The sequence below is a fragment of the Neophocaena asiaeorientalis genome, unplaced genomic scaffold (assembly GCF_003031525.2).
Source record: "Neophocaena asiaeorientalis asiaeorientalis breed wild unplaced genomic scaffold, Neophocaena_asiaeorientalis_V1.1 scaffold828, whole genome shotgun sequence".
Taxonomy (NCBI): domain Eukaryota; kingdom Metazoa; phylum Chordata; class Mammalia; order Artiodactyla; family Phocoenidae; genus Neophocaena; species Neophocaena asiaeorientalis.
Genome location: NW_020175443.1, coordinates 1,517,781 through 1,538,068, shown reverse-complemented (window position 1 = coordinate 1,538,068; position 20,288 = coordinate 1,517,781). Strand labels below are relative to the sequence as shown.

Sequence of the window (20,288 nt, the reverse complement as noted above, 5' to 3'; positions counted from 1 at the left end):
AGGACATTGTGGCTTCTTGCTCTCTTGAATCACTCACTCTGGTGGAAACCAACTACCATGCCATAAGTACACTCAAGGAGCCCTGTGGAAGGGCCCACATGGCAAAGGAACTGAGGTCTCCTGCCGACAGCCACGTGAATGACTCATCTTAGAAGTGGACCTGCCAGCCACAGTCAAGCCTTTATATGACTGCAGCCCTGGCTGACATTTGATTGCAACCTCATGAGAGACCCTGAGTCAGAACTATTCCACTCAACCACTCCCAAATGCCTGATCCACAGAAACTGAGATAATTTATATTCATTGCTCTAAGCCATAATGTTTGGGGATAACTTGTTACCCCAAATCAGTACAAGTGATGCTACTCTGCACCACGCCCAAGACACGGGCCCCACTGTCATCTGCTCAATGGGCCACAACAACAGTTCTTCCCTTGTCTCCCTGCCTCCTGTCCCAAGCCCCTTCAATTTCTCCTCCACGTAGGATCCAGACCAAACTGAAGGGCCATTATCAAAAAACATTTGTTGTTCCATCACAGTCCTTGCCTGCTCAAAACCTTCCATGGCTCTCCACTGTATTTTGTGTTATTTCTCAGAAGTATTTACAACTGAGCAGGAACAGTGTGATGGTGGAGTCCCTGGCATCCCTGAGCTGATTTGGGAGCAAGAGTCCTTGTTTACCCTGGCCCCCTGGAATGACAATTCAAGGCCCCCCTGGGGAGGGTGGGCGGGGCCCCCTGGCAGCTGGGGCTGAGACAAGGCAGAAGCTTTGTTCTGAATCCACAATGGCAGGATGCCCAGCACAGACCCAGCTTCCTCCAAGGCGGATGAGGGGGTGGGAGCTGGGGCAAGAGCATGCCCTGGGGCCCTCGATGTGCAAGGGAAGCCTGGGGGTGGGGGCAGCAAGAGAAATCTTGGGAGAGGAACTGGGAGGCGTTTGTAGTGGCTCGAGGACCTGTTAGGTTTGTGAAATAAAATTCATATCTAATGGCAAGACAGGATAAACCTAAACATATAAAATTCTTCTCTGCCTTTTGGCCTCCTCTCTCCCCACACTGTGCATTGTGTATCTGCATTTATGCATCGACCAAACCTCCCCCATCGGCAGGAATACCTGCTCAACCATAAAGAGCAACGTTCTTCCAGCATCCAGGCAACTCCTTAAAAGATAACACCCCTTCCTGATCTTGTAAGGGGTCACATGACCCACCGCGATGATGCTTAGATCTGGATTATGTAAACTGTCAATAATATGTCATTTGATGTACAGCCCTCTGTCTTAAAAAAAACCTTACATAACTGTGCCTGGTCTGCTAACAGGCGGAACGTTTCTCAGAGCTTTCTGAGATGCTCATCCTGGGTTATCATCCTCAAATTGGCTCTAATAAAATTTCCGTTTCTTTCTTAGATCGACTGGTTAATTTTTCATCCACAAGTTTAAGGCACTGTCGCTAAGCACTGGGCATGTATGTTAGCTCCTGCCGCCTCCCAGAACCAGACGGGTGAGGCTCTGCCGCTGCCCCCACTTAACACGCAGAGCCACAGGAGGGGAAGACTCCCACCCAAAGTCATACAGCTCAGACACACCAGGGCTGGGGTTTGAACCTGGGTCCAACCCCTGCTCTTGACTGGTATTCTCTCCCGCCTACTCCATCCACACCAGGCTCTGTGCTGGTGCTGGGAAGACAGCGGTGAGCAGGCAGTTCTGAGAGTGGGATGTGCTCAGGGCCCTGCCTGGAGTGGTGCAGGGAGCTGGCGTGAGCTTTGTGGCTTTCAACCCAGCCTGGCATGGGGCGGGGGAGGGGTGAGGGTAGGGAAGAGACACACACACACCCCCCACCCCCCGCCCCCAAAGGAAGGTGACATCTGTTATCCAGAGATCGCTTCCCAGCAGGGACTGGGCACAAGGAGGGAGGCTGGGGAGGTGAAGTGTCTCGCACAAGGAAACAGAACAAGTAAGCAGCAGAGTCCAGAGAGCCGTCAATGGGAATCACCTGATAAGCTCTTCCCTGTGAGTATCCCTTTGAAGCCGGCAGAGACCAGACAGGTCAGACAGGTGAGAAAGGGGGCCAGGACACAAACCCAGGCTTTCTGACTGCCAGGCCAGTGCTCACTGTGCCCACTGCTGGCAGGGGTGGTAGGGAGGGCTTTAACTCTGACCCTGAGGGAATCACCTCAATGCTGGGTGGCCCCCAGGTCAAGCACAGCTCCAATTCCCCCCACTCTGCCCCCACAACCGCCAGGGGCTGGCTCTGATCTGATGGGAGGCTCACTCTAAAGCCAAGCATTCCCTGGGGCCCAGGAGCCAGGGCCAGGGCGCTGCAGGAGGCTCCTACTATGGCAGGGGCCTCCTTGAATGGGGAAGGGTCCTGAGGACCAAGGAGGCCCTACCCACCTGAAGCCATTTATCCTCTGTCCTGTCTGGCCAAGCCTCAGTGCGGAGCCCGGAGGTATCCAGGCTGCACCAGGACGGGACTGGGCCGGTAGCATCTCTGAGTCACAGGGAGGGTGGGTGGTGAGTGACTCAGCCTAGGACCACTTCCCCTCCGCAAGACTGGCCTGCGCTGAGGCCAGAGCCAGGAAACCCTGCGCCTGTCCTGCCTGGGCCGGGTGCCTCCCAGGCCCTCACTGCCCCCACCCACAGCCTGGGGCTGACCCTCCATGCAGCCCTGTCTACCACTGGCTGGCACAGCAGTCCTCCACGAATTCTGGCCACGTGAAGGAATGCATGATTCCTCCCTGAGTCCCAGGCCCCCGAGACCCCAACCCCGGCCTGGTCTAGCTCCCATCCTCCCATTTTCCAGATGAGCCTAGAGCCTCAGAGAGAGTGGATGACTAGCCCAAGATAGGGACCAAGCCCACTGGCCCCATCGTTCTCTCTCCTCCCCGGGCCCCGCCTACCAGGCTCCTCACTGGAATCCTCTCCATGGGGATCATCAGCCCATTTTGTAGATATGGAAACTGAGGCTCAGGGAGGGGAGATACATACCCCAGGTACACAGTGAGGCAGGCAGAGCAGGATTAGGCCCCAGGTCTCTCTAACCCAGGCAGGGACCTTATGGTTTTTAACAGGCAGCCCCCAGCAGGGGCAGGTAGGTGACGGGAGTTAAGTGCTTACAGCCAAGGGAAGGATGTGAGACGTGATGCAGCTGAGTTGGGCCAGCCCTCCAGATGCCCCCGCCCCCCAGTGCTCCTCCTTCCATGGAGCCACTCGATTCCTTGCCCTCTGCGCCCACAGCCCTGGGCACGGCCCCTCGTCCAGGCCCTTCCTTCCTCAGGCTTCTTTTTTGGTTTTTCTTTTAGAGGAGGGTTGCATGTTTGGGTTTTCACCCCCAGGCAAGGGTTTCGCCATGAGAAAGGGAGAAGCAGATGTAGGAAGTGGACAGCAGACAGGGGACCAGCACGTGCAGAGGCTCCGGTGGGGAGGCTTGGGGTCGGGGGTTGAGGCGGGTGGACCTGAAGGAAGCGGGTGCAGATGGAAGGTGGAGCCCAAGGAGGGGAGAGGGGAGAGGGGAGAGGAGCCTGGTGAAGCTGTGGGGCCAGGCCCTGAGGGCCCTATGGTCTGGGGTAGGAAGCTCTGACCTTGTCCCAAGAGCAGTGTGGAGCCACACAAAGAGTGTGTTTTAGGAGATGCCCCCGGGGCTGCGGGAAGATGGCGTGCAGGGTCCGGAGCAGAGGGCTGGGGTGGGGGCCTGGCCAGGCCCCGGTTGGTAAGGGAGGGGGTCCTCGTTTCCTTGTGGGCAGCTGGCAGCTATCGGCCCTTGGCTGCCACCCCGAGGAATGACACAGGTGTACAAGCAAAAATAGTTTATTTGAGGACGGAAGACCCAAAATTGGGGGGCCCAGGGCTGAGGCCACAGCAGCTGCCTGGAGTTGGCACAGACGACCCCAACTCCCTAGGGAAGCCCAGCAGCAAAGAAGCCCTTCCCTGGGCCTCCTAGCTGCCTCCCAATTTCTTGGAGGAAGGATTGTGCGACCCCCAAGAATCATCATCATCATCGTCACCATCATCATCATCTTCATCATTAGAACACGGTGAGGTTTTCAAAGTTTGGCCAGCAATTTTCGGCGTAGTAGTTGATACTAATCGTAATAATTACTCTGACAAGCACAGGGACTGTGCCGGACTTGGACCCACCATCCAGTGCTGAGTGGGGTCTGTGATGAGGAGAGGCAGGCAGGGACAGGAGGTGGGTCTCTCTGGGAGTCCCCATTCCAGCCTCCAAGGTGGCCCTGCAGGAAGACCCATCTCCCCCGACAGCCCCAGAGGCTGCCCACTCTCCCCGTTTTCCCGTGGCCATGGGCCAAGGCTGGATTCAGGCTGAGGCAGTCCCGCGTGGTCCCTGTGCTCCCTCAGGTCTCAGAGACCCTTGCCAGGCTGGTCTCTCCGCCAGAAGCCCCGGCGGGCAGCCCAAGAAGCCACGAGCTCGCAGTTGTGGTAAAGGAACATTCCTGAAAGGGTGAGCGCAATGCCCACATAGCTGAGGGTGCTGAGGCGGCTGCCAAACAGGAGCCGGGAAAGGATGAGGTTGCCCACGACAGTGAGGTTTCCCAGGACGTGGACAGTGAGGGCCGAGGTGAGGGCCAGCAGGGAGAAGCTGGCCAGGTTGTAGAGCACAGACAGGAGGCAGCTGAGCAGGATACAGGCCCAGAGGCGGGAGTCGGTGGGGGCGGGCGGCGGTGCCACGCCAGCCTCCAGCACCAGGGCCGCGCCTGCCAGCAGGCAGAAGCTGGGTAGCGAGGTGGCATACAGCAGGGTCACCGCATCCAGCCTCTCCTCCTGCAGCAGGGCACCTGCAACCAGGACAGCAGCCATCAGCACCCGGCGCGAGACAACCCCCACGAGGCCAACCCGGCACAACCTCCTCCTCGGCCCATCCTCCAGGAAGCCTGCCTGCCCCAACCCCTCAGGCGGAATTAGTGGCTCCCGCTTTGTAACAAGAAGGTCAAGAATCCAGAGTCAGACTGCCTGAGTGGTGACCCGGTCCGCTGCTGACTACCTGTGACCAGGCACTTAACCTCTATAGGCCTAGGTTTCCTCACCTGCAAAATCGGAGGATAATAAAACCTTAAACATGCAGGGTTGTTGTAAAGATTAAAATAGATAATGTACACAAAGCCCTTAGAAGGTAAGTGCTCAGTAAATGTAAACAGATAAAACAAATAAGCGTTATCACCTACTCCTCCCACAGGCTGAAACAATAATCTGCTTGTGATGTCCCCCTGATCAATAAACGTGAAAAAAAAATTCTTCAGGGGCTCCCCAGGCCCTGGAGAAAAACATCCTGGGCTCTTAACCAACTTTGAAGGCCCTGAACCAAGCAGCCCCGACCCAGCTTTCTTGGCTTCAGCCCTTCTCGCACCCTCAGCCCCACAGTGCAGCTCCCATGCCAGAGCAGGTACAGGCCACCAACAGGCCAGTTCTGCCACTTACTAGCTATGTGGCCTTTAGCTTAAAAAAGATAGAGAGTTTGAAATACTAAAAACCATTTGAATCAAATGTTCGATCACTTATGACCATTGGGATGACAGGGAACAACAAGGTCATTGTTTGCTCCCGGCTGTCACTCACTGTTTATCACTGATAATCAGCATCTTTTGCTACCAACGCTGGGGCTTGTCAAGATGAATCCAGGACACAGAAGAAACCTTAGTCTTTGCAAGGAAAGAGAGGATCCTACCACCTTGCGCATGTGTGCCTGTGTATGTGTATTCATATTACCACCCAGCTGGTTCACAAAACCAGTGGTGCCCATCATAAAATCACACCCAGCTCAGATGAAATGATAGTACTTGCATGAAGGCAACGAGACAGTTTTCGTGGCGAGAGATGATTCATGGCTCCCCATCCCCTCCCAGGGCTCTCTGAGCCTCTATGCATTTTCTGACACACACTTTCCAAAGAACCACAGAGGTGCTTACTCATAGGCTATGCTTAGAATAGGAAATCTTATTTCTCTCTCCATTTCATTCTGATGTTTTGGCTTTGTTCTCTAGGCAACAGTCCTTCTGTCAAGCATTTCTAGAAATGAACAGATAACTGGAATGCCTCCTGTTCGTCCGCTCCAAATTTAGCACCATTACGAGCTGCCTGCGGCCTGCCTGTTAAAGGTGCGATCACTGGAAGGTGTTTAGGATTTCAGGTGAACTTCACCTTTGGCAAATTTCACCCTCTGAGAGGCAGCCAGGCAGGAAGGTCCTAACTTCCTCCCCCTGCCACTTGCTCCTGTTCTGCATCCCACCCAGCCCTCTGCCTCCCTCTGCTGCAGTCCAGGGAAAGAGCAGGGATCCTCTGCCAGAGGCCACCCACCCGGGGCCCCAAAATGCCAGCCTGTCATACTGCCTCCTCAGCGACCCCTCCTCTGCCAGCTCCCACCAAACCCTGCATTTCAACCTCTCCTGGGACTTCCCTGGCGGTCCAGCAGTTAAGCCTCTGTGCTCCCAATGCAGGGGGTGTGAGGTTGGGGAACTAAGATCCCACATGCCACACGTGTGGCCAAAAACAAACAAAAAACAAACAACTTCTCTTCCTCCAAAGACACTTTTGTTTCAGCATCTGAACACGCCAAGCTTCAGTCACCTGTGGACAAATGTTCTCTAGACCCCATTCCGCTGGCTTCTGGCTTATCCCGTCTCTGCTCCGTCACGAGCTGTGTGATATGACACAAGCCGCCCTCCCTCTATGCCTGTCCTCTTGTGGGAGCATGGGCAAGGTGACAACATGCCCCTCACGGGGGCCTGTGAGGTGCTGAGTGTAGGGCCTGGAGCCCAGCAGCAACTGCTGGCCATGGCAGCTGTCACCATCCCCCACATGCTGCCCCGGCTGGCTGACACCCGTGCCCTGGCAAGCCCTGCTTCCCCCTCCCAGAACGCCCTTTCCTACTCTGACTGTATGAAGAGCTGGGCATGGTGTGGGCACACAGTGAGGGCTCAGCAAGTGTTCACCACTATATATTACATTATTGTCACCAGCACTGCCTGCCTCCTCCCCCAGGCAGCCTTCTTTGGTTTCCCCTAGAAGTAGCCACCCAACCACAGCTATGCCCACCTTGGCTCTAGCACTTCTCCCCTGCCTTGTGATCTCTACTTCTCCTCACCAGCCTGAGAGCTCAGTGGGCAGGGTCAGGCTGTTCCCTCATGCAGGTGGATGTAGCTGAGGACAAGTCTCAGCACACTGGCACCCCACTTCCCAGCCTTTCTGTGAGTGGGAAGGTGGCATCACTCCTCTCCCCGTGTAGCCCCCCAGGTCCACAACTGGCCCAGGAAGGAGAGAAACTGCTGGACCTGCCTGTGGCTGCTGGGCACTCCTCTTTTTGGACCTTCATCCCCTGCTCCCATGGAGTCTGCCCTCAGGGAAGGAGCTGGTGTCAGCCATTCACACTCTAGTCTAAATTTGGCCCTGATGACTTTCCTGGAAAGTCTGGCAGTAGAAACCTCCTCTTGTCCAAAACCCATCTCACCCCTTATCTCTAGTCTGTTCCTCCCCACCTCTGCTGGGCTCCCATCTCTGTTGGTGGGGCCTCCAGCCTCCTAAGCTCCCTCCTTAGCACCCTGAGCCAAGGAGTTTAACCAGCCTGCCAATTCTGCCATCAGACCATTAATAAACCCACCATTTAAGGGGTACCTTACCTGGGCCAGGCCCCAGGCTATGTGCTGGGGACATGGAGCTGCCTCAAAACCAGGCCATGCCCTCTCAGAGCTCCTGTCTGGTGGGAGGCAGACAGGTAAACAAGAGGCTATAATACAAGGCATGTGGAGTCCTGATGGAGGAAGCAGAGGATGCTGTGGGCACCTGGAGCAAGCAACCAACCTGCCTCAGGGACAGGCAGGAGACAAGGAGAGAGCTGGCAGAGCCAAGGAGCAGCCTGATGCCAGGCACCTGCCACCCCATGTCCATGTGCCCGAGGCCTGGCCGGCCATAGCCTGTCCTGCAGGCTGGGGCTCCTCCTGTGTGAGAAGCACTGGGCCTTAGCAGGCGTGATGTGAACCTTGAGGCTGGGGCCTTCCCAGCCTTCTGGCCCTGCCCAGGGCAGGGTACAAGGTCAAGTTTCCCACTGACTCATGCCCAGAGCTCAGGTCCCAGCTCTCATGTAACCTGAAGGCAAAAATAGAACTGGGCTCTGGCCCCACCTCAGGGCCCTGGAGGATGGGTACAGGGACTCTGGGTCCTGGCTCCGATGACTGTAAGGCAGGGCTGAGCTCTGACTTCAACCTTCTCTGGCTGCAGGCTGCCCTAACCCCAGCCCAGGGCCCTTGGAGCAGCCCCTTCTCTCTCCCAGGCCTGGGTCACAGGATCTCAGAGCTGAAACGGAGGGAGACCAAGAAAGCCCTGGGACTATCAACTCTGGCCTCCTCCACCAAACAGATGGGGAGACTGAGGCCCAGACAAGATCCAGATCTCCCCTTCTGCCCAAGGTTGCCCAGGAAGCACGAGCCCAGGTGTGGCTGGAACCCAGGCCTCCCCAACCTGAGTGGGCACCCTTGGGTTGAGGCAGAGAGATGGTGGAGGCTGTGACTCAAAGGACCCTCAGTAGGACAGGCAGGAAGGTGGTCTCCACCCTCAGGCAGAGTGATTTAGCAGGGTCTAGGCCTGGAGCCTCCATCTTACCCTCTGTTCAGAGCCCCCAACCCCCTTTCATCAGAGCTGAGGTCCAGAGTCACATGGACTAGGATTCCAGTCCTTAGGAGCTGTGTGACTGTGGGCAAATCATGAACCTCTCTGGGTCTCAGTTCCAGTATCTTGTAAAATGGGGATGAAGGTGGTGGTTGCCATGAAGACTCAAGGTCAACACCTAGCATGGGACCAGTTACGCTGCAGCTCCCAGTAAACACCAGCCCTTCCCAGACTTAGCAAAAGCCCTCGACTTCCAAATCCCAGCTCATGGCCTTGCCCTCTTTCTCTTTCCCTAGTCTCCACTATCAGGCCTCCCTCGGGTCCACAGCCTTATGCCACATCACTCGGACGGCATGAAGTCTGCCTGCCTGGGTTCAAATCTTGCCTCTGCTGCTCACATGGCCCAGGGCAAGCCCCTCTACCTGTCAAATGGGGACAATACAGTGACTTCCTCAATCAGGTATGGAGATCCAGGCTTGACAAAACATGGACCACAGATTTATGGCAGCCAGCTGGATGAAACGCTGGTTGGGACTCTAGAGCCTAAGTCTGGGGCCTGGAACTCACTGAGCGGTTGGCCCTTTCTGAGCCTCAGTTCCTGACTCTTCCCAAGCCATGCGCCTCAGTTTCTTTATCTGTAAAACTGGATAATGGCCATAGCCCCTCACAGGGCCACCCAGGCCACACTCCCACCCCAATCCCCAACTCCTCGACCAGTGTCCTGGGTACTCACTCTGCTGAATGGACTTGAGCCCACGGAGGCAGGTGGCCGCCAGCAGGAAACCACAGCCAGCTGGGGGTGTCCGGAGCTCTCCAGCCAGGCTGCAGGCGGCCCCCAGGCAGAGCGGGCCCATGGCGGCGAACTGCAGTGGGTGGTGGCGGCGGCCGAGCAGCAGCGCGGACAGGGCCAGCGTGATCAGTGGCGTGGTGGTGGTGGCCAGCTGCGCCAGGTCCAGGGGCACAGCGCTCAGGCCCACGTTGCCACAGGCCATCGAGGCGCCCAAAGTGAGGCTGAGCAGCAGCACTTGGCGGCGGGTGCGGCCGGGCATGGGGCGCCGTGCCCCCGGGTGGCATGCCAGCGCAGCTGCCAGCATGTGCAGTGCCGAGAGCAGCAGGGGCCGCCCGAAGCCGTGCACCGTGAAAATCCATTTGTTGAGGCTCGACATGCTGGCTCCCGCCAGTAGCCACACCAGCGCTGCCACGGCCACCCAGGCCCGGCCAGGCCGCCGCAGCGCCTGCGGGGTGTCAGGGTGCTCGGTGGGGATCCCGGCCCACCGAGCACCGCCAGCCACCGCCACTGCCTCAGCTGAGGTCATCCTGCCGTCATGGCGCTCCCGCGGGCAGCGGCACATCCGTACCAGTGGGGCCGGGTCAGGAGGCCGGCTCCCCAGCGACCAGCTCTGGGCCACCAGAGAGCCCCACTGTAGATCCCGCTCGGTCTCAGGTGAGGACACTGCTTCTTGTGCCCGGCCTGCGGCAGCCGAGGTCCAAAAGCTATGCTGTGTCCCCGGCTCAGGCAGGGCAGAGCCTAGGTCGCTTCTGCTGGGATGCCAGGCTCCCTGGTGTTCAAGCCTGGCCTAGTAAGCGCCGGACACCTCTGCCCCGTGACAGGCGAAGTCTCCACTCTTCTCCCCTCCTAGTGCCCACGCTATGCTTACATGGAATCCTCCATCCCTCTTCTCTTCAGTCCAAACCCCAGGTCCTCCAGCGTGCTCAGGCCAGGCCTGTAAGGGCGATCCGGGCTCCCGCGCCCGGTGGTGCCGGTGGTCCCGGTGGTCGGGCTCGCTACCGCCGACAGTGCCCAGACCCTGCGGCGGGCTGACGCGCCGGCCTGCGCTGCGGCCGGTGTCAGGCGGCGAGCTCGACTCAGCTCGGCTCCGGCAGGGCCTCCGCGCCAGCTCCAGCTCCCGGCGGGTCAGGCTGCTGTGGGGTCTCTCGCCAGGTTCGGGCGGAGAGCGAGGCTCCGAGCTCTAGGCCCCGCCTCAGCGGCCGCCCCTCGAGCCTCACCCGGAAAATTGGGCTGAGCCCCAGGCGCCACCTCCGTCCAGGCTCCGCCCCCGAAGCCGAGAGGGATGTCTCGCCCCTCCCCCACGCCGCCCGCTCGCAGCTCCTCCTCCATCAGCCTAGCTTTACCTCCGTCAGCAGACCTCCTCCTAGCTGGAGTGGTCAGCCTGTCTGTCCCCCCTCCCCACACCGGTGGGGGATCAGGCCCCTCCCCACGCAGCGCCAAGGCAGGCCCCCCATAGACATGAACACAGGGCGGGAGACCCTGGGGTATCTTTCTGAGGGAGCCTAATAAAAAGCCCTAGCCTCTCAGGAGATTTCATTTTCAAGGACACCCTCCCCCCAGGAGACCTCATCCTAGGACCAGTCTCGGAACTACCCAATCTCTGGCCACAGTTATCCCATGGGGCCTCTGCATCCGGAAGAGTTGGACCACGGGGCCCCTTAATACCCCTCCCTCGCCCCTCCCTAACCCGAACACCTCCTCCCTCTCCCAGCTCAGGGCGGGCCCCCTCTAGGCAGGCAGAGGGAAGCTGAATCACCAAGGCCACCCACAGCTGCGGAAGCAGGGTCCCGCCGGCCAGCATCTATCCCTGGCCAGCAGCCCCTGTCCCATCCCCTGGGCACTCAGAGCTGACTCACAGCTGAAATTCCTGGGGTCCACCCTCTGCCCCCATCCCTGACAGGACAAAGAGCCCTAGGTGGGCTGGGAGCCAGAGCAGCTGCCACTAAGCCTTTGCCCCTGCATCGGTGTTGGGTAAACAGCACACCCCAGAGCAGGACAGGCTGATAGGGATTCCAGGCTGGGCCCTGGCCTCTCTGAGCTCAGGAGTCCAAGTGTGCAAGAATCACTGCCCACTGTGAGCCTCCTTCCTGACGTCCAGCTTCCTTCTCTGTGGAAGCTCCTTCCCACTGGGACACGGTTCACCCCTAGCCTGTCGTCTGACCAGCAAGTCCTTGATGGAGGAACCAGCAACCTGTCTGGAGGAACAAGACCGCAAAGGGAGACCGCTCATCTCGGTCCACGGCGCCCTCTGGTGGTCAGAACACAGAATGGCTGCAAGTGTCCCCTAATCCCCATCACAATCCTTGGACTGGGATTAAAATTCCCCAGCCTCACTACTGTTTCAGACCTGCTGAATTCAGATACCCTCTGGTGAGCCCAGGGATGTGAATTTTTTTCATTTGCCTCTGGTGATTCTGACACCCGCACAAGCCTGCAAATCACTGCTGAATAGTCCAAACTGTAGGGCAGGAGATTTCCAGGTGAAAGACCAAAATATGCAGGTATTTAGATGGCGTTTTTCCAGGAGTGGTTGTGGGAGGGAAACTGAGCCAGCCAAGGGGGAAGCCCCCTAGCACCACATTTCCTGAAGAGGAGGAATCAGGGCCCCTAAGGGTTAGATTCTTTTTGAGATTTTGTCAGTTTTCCAGTTAAGCTTCCTTTAATTAAAAAAACAGCAATGAATTAAAAAATAGTAAATAAACACCCCCCAATCTTCTAAGAGCTGAGCTACTGCGGAGTGGTAGGCAGTGTCTACACCTCCTCCAAGACTGCCAAAAAGCACTCCCACCTGCCCGGCCTGGTGAGGGGTGAGCTATGAGGAACGAGGATTAACCAAGATGAGGCCTGTGTTGGCCTTGGTGGGAGGGAGAGAGCTGTACACCCTTGTGAAGGAGGGGGGGCGAGGGGGAGGCTGAGGGCAGAGCCCAAAGCAGGGATCGTGCAGCTTGAGTGGTGGTGGGGGATTCAGACCACATTTACCTGGCTCCCGAGCCCCAGTTTTTAACCTGCCTTGACCTGCAGGCAGCAAGACTCTCCATAGGATGTTCCCTTGTGGGAGAATGGTGGGGGTGGGCACCCAGCTTCACAGAGGGCAGGGCAGCAGGGGCTCCTTCACACCCGTTGGGGTCCACCTGAATGCCCAGAGCAGCCCCTAGCAGCCTGCCCCTGCCCACAGGCTCTCATATCCCTCCGGTCTGAGTGCGGCCCTTCACCTGCCACCCCCCACCGCTGCTGCTGGAAGCAGGTGATTCGGGGCGGGACCCTGAGAGGCACCAGGAGGGAAGAAGAACCCATTTCCAGCAACTGAGCTGCAGAGGCTTGGGATGGGTCTCTTCTCTTGTCGCTGCATGTCTCTAGACTAGTCACTTCACTGCGGGGCCTCAGTCTCCCCACCTGTGATCTACGATGAGCTCACAGGCATGAATGTAAACCAAGGCGCCACCCCACAGTTGTGAGTTAGGAACAGGCTGCGTGAGGGGACGGGGCTTGTCTGGAGTCACACAGCTCTAAATGCAGGCCAGACGCAAACCTGGGCCCCCATTCCAGAGCGGCCACTGCTTGTCAAACTCTTACTGTGCACATGACTGTCCTCCCACCCATGCCCCTTCTCGGGGTCCCTGCTGATGGAGCCAGACTAGACACATGACCCAGGGCCCAGAAGCGGGCTGTGCCGGTCAGACCCCTCTCCAGGCTTTGGGACACAGGCTAAGAAGATAAGAGGGCCTGGGGAATTAAACTGGAAGTCAGCAGAGTCACTGCTGGGGCCACGTTCAGAGGAAGCTGACGGAGGGGGAGGACACGGAGAGGAGAGAGCCTGAGGGTAGTGGAGGGATGGAGCCCTGAGCCCCAACTTCCATTTCCCTACTGCCCTTGGCTGCCCTTAAATTGGTGCGCTGAGTCTTTTCAGCAAATATCCTTTTTTATTTTTATTTTTTTTGCCACCCTGAGCAGCATGTGGGATCTTAGTTCCCTGACCAGGGATCAAACCCATGCCCCCTGCAGTGGAAGCATGGAGTCCTAACCACTGTACCGCCAGGGAAGTCCATCAGCAAATATCCTTTGATTTGAGCAGGATTCAGTAGCTCCCTGTTGCTCAGAGCCAAACACACCCCGACTAAGACAGTTCCTTCAGAGGGAGGCTCACATCCAGACCATGGACGCTGAAAGCCCAGTGCAGGGGTGCTCCCTTCAGTTAAGTCCACCCTCCCCCTAGCCTGGCCTGGGACCTGCCACAGCTGGCCTCCCCTATATGGGAGGGCCCTGGCTTCCTCGGGAGGTGGGGAGGCAGCAAGGCGGTGCAGGGGAAAGGGCTGGGGTCAATGGGTAGGGACCTTGGCTCTGACACCCACAGGCTGTGTGACCTGAGGGAAGCTGCAGGTCTCTCTGAGCCTCCACCCTTCTGTGAGGAGAGGGTCCCAGGGCAGGCCCTGAATCCTCTCTAAAGTGCCCTTGGCCGAGATTAAGAAAGGACAGGCGAACAAGCACTCTGGGAATCTGAGCAGACATTTCACCTTCAAAACGGAGGCTGCCCCGCGGCATGTGGGATCTTCCCGGACCGGGGCGCAAACCCGTGTCCCCGGCATCGGCAGGCAGACTCTCAACCACTACGCCACCAGGGAAGCCCTGTAAAGCACTTTTTAAATCGCTTACTTCCCCCTACTTGCCCAGACCCTAAATATCGGAGGAAGAAGCACATGTTTAATCCATAGCGCAGACGGCCCTGTGAGAGTCACTCTGAAACCTGACATGCTGCCAGAGGGCCCCTCCAAGGGCAGACCCCTTTCCTAACCTCGGTGGGGTGGGGCTTGTGGGGTGCCTGCCTGGCCTGAACCCTACTTCCCAGAGGGCAGCCCAGAGCCCAGGCCCTCCCACAGAGAGGCAGGGTCCCCACCCCACTGGCCGCTGAGGCCTGGGGTGGCGCCTGACTGTGCCTTGGGGAAAAGCTCTAGGGTCCTGGGCCTCCAGTTGCATTTGGACTCTGCCATGTAATCCTAACACTTGCCAACTAAAACTTGTCACCCGCCATCTGCCTCTACAAGGATTAGGTCACTAGCTCCTGTAGCCGCTGACCTTCAACACACCCTGAAAGGAGTTCAGGGTGGAGATCAGGAATGAGGCACTCTGTGCTCTGGGAAAAACAGGCAGAACAGGCAGATATTTTTAGGAGAAGATTTTATGAGCCCAATTCTTGCATCTTCTCTTCTCTAGAAAAGGACTAAAATTATTAATGGAGCCATCTGCTCCTGGTGACTAGCAGTAACCTTCACGAGACGAGCAGCAGGTCTCTGCCAAAATGTGTGTTTGACCACATGTACCCACTTCGCTAAGATCATATATAGTGCTGACCCTTCCCCTACCTCTTCAGAGCAGTTTCTCCGAGCTATCTGAAATGCTGTCTCCTGGGCTATAGTCCTCATTTTGCCCCAAAGAAAACTTAACTTGCTACTCTCATGTTATGCTTTTTTTTGTTTGTTTTTTTAAGTCGACACAATCATGAAAGCCCCTGATTTTCAGTGTTTGAGTGGAGGAACCAGGAGGCCTCCCCAGGCCAGGTCTGTCGTCTCCTAAGCCACGTCCCCCCCCCCCGCACCAGACACTCTCCCTCTGTAAAGCAGAGAGGAAAACAGAAACATCAACAACCTCAGAGTTGTGCAAGAGAGCGTCCAGCAAGTACACGCTCCCTGAACAGTAATCAGCGTCACCACTGCCAGCACCGTTCCCGTGCACCCCCCACCCGTACCCAGGAGAATGCTCACTCCCCTCCTCTGCTCCCCACGGGCCTCTCTCCTCCTCCTCTGCTCCCAGCCCCCGCACCGGCTCCAAGCATGAGACATCAGGACCCTGGGGCATGTGCACTATCAACTCTTTAATCACTTTGGAAGTGGGCTGACAGCAGCGCTGCAGAGCCCTCGCCAGCTGCTATGCCGCAGTCGGCTCTGGGGCAGCAGCCCCGATGGAGTGAAGAGTGGAAAGCTAGGGTCAGGGCCACAGAGCTCTCCTTGCGGGACCCCCATCCCAGAGCAAGCGGTACTCACAACGCCAGCGGCCGGTGGCCTCCTCCTGCCAAGGAGTCTGAGATGCTCACGCCCTCCAGCCTATGAGTGGCCTTCACGGGACACCTGCGGGGCCAGGTGGGGCCAGACGTGGGCAGACAGACCTGCTGCAGAAGGCGCTGGGCTCCCTGCTCCAGGGTGGGTGGTAGTTTAGGACCCGCGCAGGGGTGGTGGCTGTGGCGATCCGGGGACAAGTGCACAAGAGGAGGCAGCAGGGTCAGGCGTGTGCCTGTTACAGGGATGTCTGGAGGGAGGGCAGAAGCCCAGGAAGTGTGGGAGGCAGCTGGGGTGGTGAGCCTGGGGTCTACCAGCCAACCAGCCTCAGCTCGATGGCTTCTCCATCCCTGGGTCTGTAGTCAGCAATACCTGCAGAAATATTGTGGGCTGGGAGTTAACAGGGCGGAGTGTTCCCCCCACCAACCTCACCTTCTGGACCCCTGCCCTGAGGCCACGGTCTGTAAGATGGGCTCAGGGCTTGGTGGAGGGAGACTGGGGGCCTGTCCAGAGCCAGTCTGGAGACTCTGAACTCAGTTGTGACCTCAGGATCGCTGAGACCCACAGGCTCATTTTGCAGTGGGGGACCCCCAGAGGGTATGGGACAGCATGCCAGATAACCAACATAGGGCCAAAAGAACCAGAGACCCTGACAACACCTGACCGGCAGGGTCACTGTCTTCATAGTCCCCCAAAGGGCCATCAGGAAGAGGGACCTGCTCGGTGTGGTCTGGGGACCATGAGTGAAGTGAGCCTTTGCTTACTAGGGACAATCCAGGCTCCAGCATGACACCTTGGTCAAGCCCCAGCTCTGCACTCACTAGGGGTGTGACTCTGGGCAGGTTATTTAACCTGAATGCTGGTGTTCCCATTTCTAAAATGAGGATAATAGTGATATCAACAACCGGGCCCTCCTTTTTGCCCATGGGAGTGGGCTTCCTGCTGGAGTGGGAGTCGAAGGGAGTAGGTAGAAGACACGACCACCCACGTCTGCCTCATGGCTGAGTCCATTGGGCTCTCCCCCTCGGCTACCTCCTCTGTCCAGCCTTTATCAGTAATAGAGGCCAGATCTGGTCTCTCCATCTGTCACCTTTTGGTTTTATTTCTCCATTTGTCCAGAAGCCAGGCAGGAAAAGAGAATGCTTTTTACTGGGCTCCCTCAGCAAGTCCCACCTTCTGTAAAGCACTTGGCCCAATGCCCGGCCCATGGCAAATGCCCACTAGAAGTTTCAGGTAGCAGGAGTGGGGACAGATGACCCTTAAGAGTCTGTCTGGTAACTGGTCTGATGCTCAGGGATGCTTATGACAGCTTGGGGCATAAGAGTTAAAACTGGAGACACCCTAAAGGTCCAGCAGGAGTTGATAAGCTGTGGTCCACCCATCCCACTCCATGCCAGGGCTGGGCCCTAATTGGCCTAAGCCAGTCTTGCCATGGTCCCTTCTCTCTAGCCAATGATGGGTGCAGAACCTGGGCCATCTCCTAGCAACAGGGATGGGTCCAGGAATGTGCCTGTGTCCCAAGTCCGCCTTCAGGATGCCAGGAGACATTTGCAGGGGGATTCAGAGACAAGTTTCCCAAGTCATAAAAGGGAGCAGCCCCAGGAAGACACAGAGTAGCCTCTCTGGAGGTAGGAAGCCAGCAAAGAGAGGAGGAGAGTCACAGGAAGGTGGGGCTGAGGCTGAAGTCCTTGCTCCCACTGGAATCTGGTCACATGAGCCAATGGATGAGCCAATGGATGTCGTGGAAGCTAGTTTGTATTACATTTCTGTTACTTGCAGCCCAAAGCACCCTGCTGGATGAGATATCCTATGTGGCTATTACAAAGAAAGGGGAAGACCTACATATAGCAACATAGAAAGATGGCTACAATATGTTACGGCTGAAAAAAATAAATTGCAAAACAGTATATAGAGCTGTGCCATTCGATATGCCAGCCATCAGCCACATGTGGCTACTGAGTACTTGAAAAGTACAAAAAACAGGCATGCAAAATATGTCATTAATAATTTTGCATTGATTACATCTTGGAATTATATTTTGGATGTATTGGACTAAATAAGATATATTATTAATGTTAGTTTCACCAACTTCAGAATTTAGAATGACACATGTGGCTCACATTTTATTTCTATCAGAGAGCACTGCTATAGAGTATGGCTTCATTTCTATGAAAAAACAAACGTACATATTTTAAAAATTATCTGGAAGAAAATACACCAAAAGTTAAAAGAAGTTATTTCTGGGTAGTGGATTACGAGCAATTTAAATTTTCTTCTTTTTTGCCTATCTGCTTTCCTAGAGTTGCCACAATAACGTATATAAAAATTCTTCAGAATACAGTTAAATATATTATATGCAAACTTGAGCATCAGTGGTTATCTGAGGCTGAGGCCCAGGAAGGTTCAGGGGAAAGCTGGCGTGAGTCGACAAAGCCTCAGTGCTGGGACAGGGCTGGGCTGGGGGACACGTCCGGAGGGGGCTGGCCACCAGACTCACCTTGCAGCAGGGGGGTGTCGGGGGCTCGGAGGAGTTGCCAGAACTCACGTTCCCCAGCTTTCTTCCCCATCACAGAGGTCAGGTAGGGGCCTGACAAGGAGGCCTGTGTTCCATACCTACCAAAGCGACAGGCAAAGAGGGAGGAAAGGTGACTTTTGCTCCCCTCGACCCAAGGGCAGAAGTAGAACCACCCACACAAGGCAAGTCCTGCCCTCGCTCTCAGGGCAGCGCTAGCCAAACCCTTCCTGGGCCACCTCACCATGGGTGTCTCCTCCACACCTCCTCTCCAGCCCAAAGGACACCACCCACTCGGGGGACTGCATCCCCTCTGGGGGCTGACATTGCAGGGGGTGGGAATCAGAAGCTGACAACGGCCCACGACAGACAGGGAGGCCAGTGTGAGAAAGAAGCAGGAACAGGCACGACAGAGGCAGAGACGCCCAGTGGTGGCTCTGGGTCTCTGGTTCCATAAGTTTCTGTGGCTCAGGGGCACCCCCATCCTTATGGCTGGGTTGCTCAGTCTTCTCTCTGACTGTACACACCCCATGCTCCCCACTACCAGAGAGGCTTGGATTAGATTCCTGGCTTTTGCAACCAAGAGACTCCTTCTTCACGCCACCCCTCCCTGACACCACTGCCACAAACACAAAGGGATCCCGGATCCTAGTTCCCGGACCAGGGATCAAACCCGCACCCCCTGCAGTGGAAGCCTGGAGTCTGAACTACTGGACCGCCAGGGAAGTCCCCAAAGGGATCCTCTTAAAACACTGTGGCCCTGTCCTTCCTGTCTCCTTATCAATGGTGTTGTTCTTAGAGAGGGAGGGTTTTCATAGTTTTAAGAAACAGAAATACCCTCAGGGTGACCTGGTCAAAGGGAAGGTTTTAGGGAGCAGCCCGTCCCCAGTCCTCCCTTAAGTGCGGGGCCACATGGCTGCCCGGAGAACCGCTCTGGACCGGCCTCTCTCCGTTTCTCTCTCTCCTCTTTCTGTCTCTTTCTCTCCGTCTCTCTCTGTCTCTTTTCCTCTCTCTCCTTCTAGAATCCAGCTTTCTCTGCTGTGCACTTACATGCCTCAAATGCGCCTCCACACCCCCTCCACCACCAAGAGAATCATTTCTCAGATTGGTATCCCTGACGTTTTCTCAGAGGTCCTGGAGTTCTGAATAAAAATGTTAAGTTCAAATTTTTTTCCATTTTGATGACAATATCCAAACACGAATACCAACAGGTTCTAGGTAATCCCAGGGCCTGCCGGACTAAGGTCTCCCAAGGGTGCCCAAGGGTGTGTGGCCCCCAGAGGACTGAGGTCGGCTTGGTAATAAGTGGCATGTTCGGGGCCAGGGAAGAGTGTACAAGCTGCAGCTGCCTGTGCAAACTCCGCCTGACAGCAGCTCAAACCCAAGAAAGTGCTGAGCACGTCAGGCTCACTGGCACTGGTGTGTACACCTGCTCCTCGGCAGACAGTCCCTATTTGAATGTTATTGGTTTCACAGTTTTCTTTGTACTTAATTTGCAAAGCTGTTTAGGATTTATAGCCGTCTAAGAGCCAAAAAGAGAAAGGACTTTAAATAGTAAACATTAGTACACATCTAAGTCATATTATTACAGAAATAACCGGGGGTCTGGGAAAATTTTCAGCCTTTATAGGGGCTTTTGCATATCTCTGGCCTGAAATTCCCTGCCCCAGATGACCCCAAGGTGCCAGCTGTGGGTCCTCCCTGGCAGCAGGATGCTGTCCTTTGGGGGCTCCAGTTGGGGACGGAAATTGGGACCCTCTCAAACTGAGGCACATTTTTCTAGAAGAGAAGTCTGGGGTCTAGTGGGGTCTGGTGAAGGTACTCATTCTCTGGGCCAGATCCCCATTGGTGATCCCTCCCATCTCATTTAGGCACAGACACAGCTGGCACAGAGCAGTGCTCTGGAAATGCTTGTCCTCAGATCGGTCAAATCTCAGGGTGAGAAGCAAGTTTAAGGCTGTTGTCCCACCTCCACATTCTGCAGAGGGCTTGTTGCCCAGGTAATTAAATAATCACAGGGATTAGACCAAGATCGTTTGATAATAAAAATTCTTATTCTTCTGAAAGCTAACATGTATCGAGCATTTCTAAGTGCGGGACCCTGCACACAAAAAGCATGTACCATGTCCTCTCTGTGCACTAATTCCTGGACTCCTGCATGGTCTCTGGTGGATGCGGGGAGCACAACTGCCATCCTCATGAGCTGCAGGAAAATAACTGGCCTGGTCCCTAGCTGGACAGCGGCGGAGCTGGGATTCCAGATGTGGAGGGTTTGCCTCGGGAGCCTGCTCTCCTAATCATGATGCCTGTTTCCGCCACAGCGTGG

At 56.3% G+C, this 20,288-nt stretch overlaps 2 protein-coding genes across 5 annotated transcripts in view; both read right to left on the bottom strand.

Annotated features, from left to right (window-relative positions):
- Positions 1–3,791: 3,791 nt before the first annotated feature.
- On the bottom strand, positions 3,792–11,059 carry SLC35E4 (solute carrier family 35 member E4). The gene is made up of 2 exons (XM_024768020.1): positions 9,347–11,059; positions 3,792–4,793 (listed from the first exon to the last, which is right to left on the bottom strand). Exons 1-2 carry the CDS (start codon positions 9,963–9,965, stop codon positions 4,360–4,362), a joined length of 1,053 nt encoding a protein of 350 aa, XP_024623788.1. The 5' UTR covers positions 9,966–11,059; the 3' UTR covers positions 3,792–4,359.
- Positions 11,060–15,249: 4,190 nt separating this feature from the next.
- TCN2 (transcobalamin 2) overlaps positions 15,250–20,288 on the bottom strand; it is a 37,305-nt gene continuing 32,266 nt past the window's right edge. For all 4 annotated transcript variants that reach the window (XM_024767941.1, XM_024767943.1, XM_024767940.1 and 1 more), the window contains 2 exons: positions 17,948–18,063; positions 15,250–15,822 (listed from right to left, as the gene is read on the bottom strand). In XM_024767941.1, the coding sequence (XP_024623709.1) occupies positions 15,761–15,822; positions 17,948–18,063 (178 nt within the window). In that variant the 3' untranslated portion in view covers positions 15,250–15,760. The remainder of the gene's footprint in view (positions 15,823–17,947; positions 18,064–20,288) is intronic.

Coding starts and splice junctions, on each gene's coding strand:
- SLC35E4 (XM_024768020.1), bottom strand. CDS start 9,965: ATGTGCCGCTGCCCGCGGGAGCGCCATGACGGCAGGATGACCTCAGCT. Junction 4,794..9,346: donor GCTCAAGTCCATTCAGCAGA/GTGAGTACCCAG, acceptor TCCTGGTTGCAG/GTGCCCTGCTGCAGGAGGAG.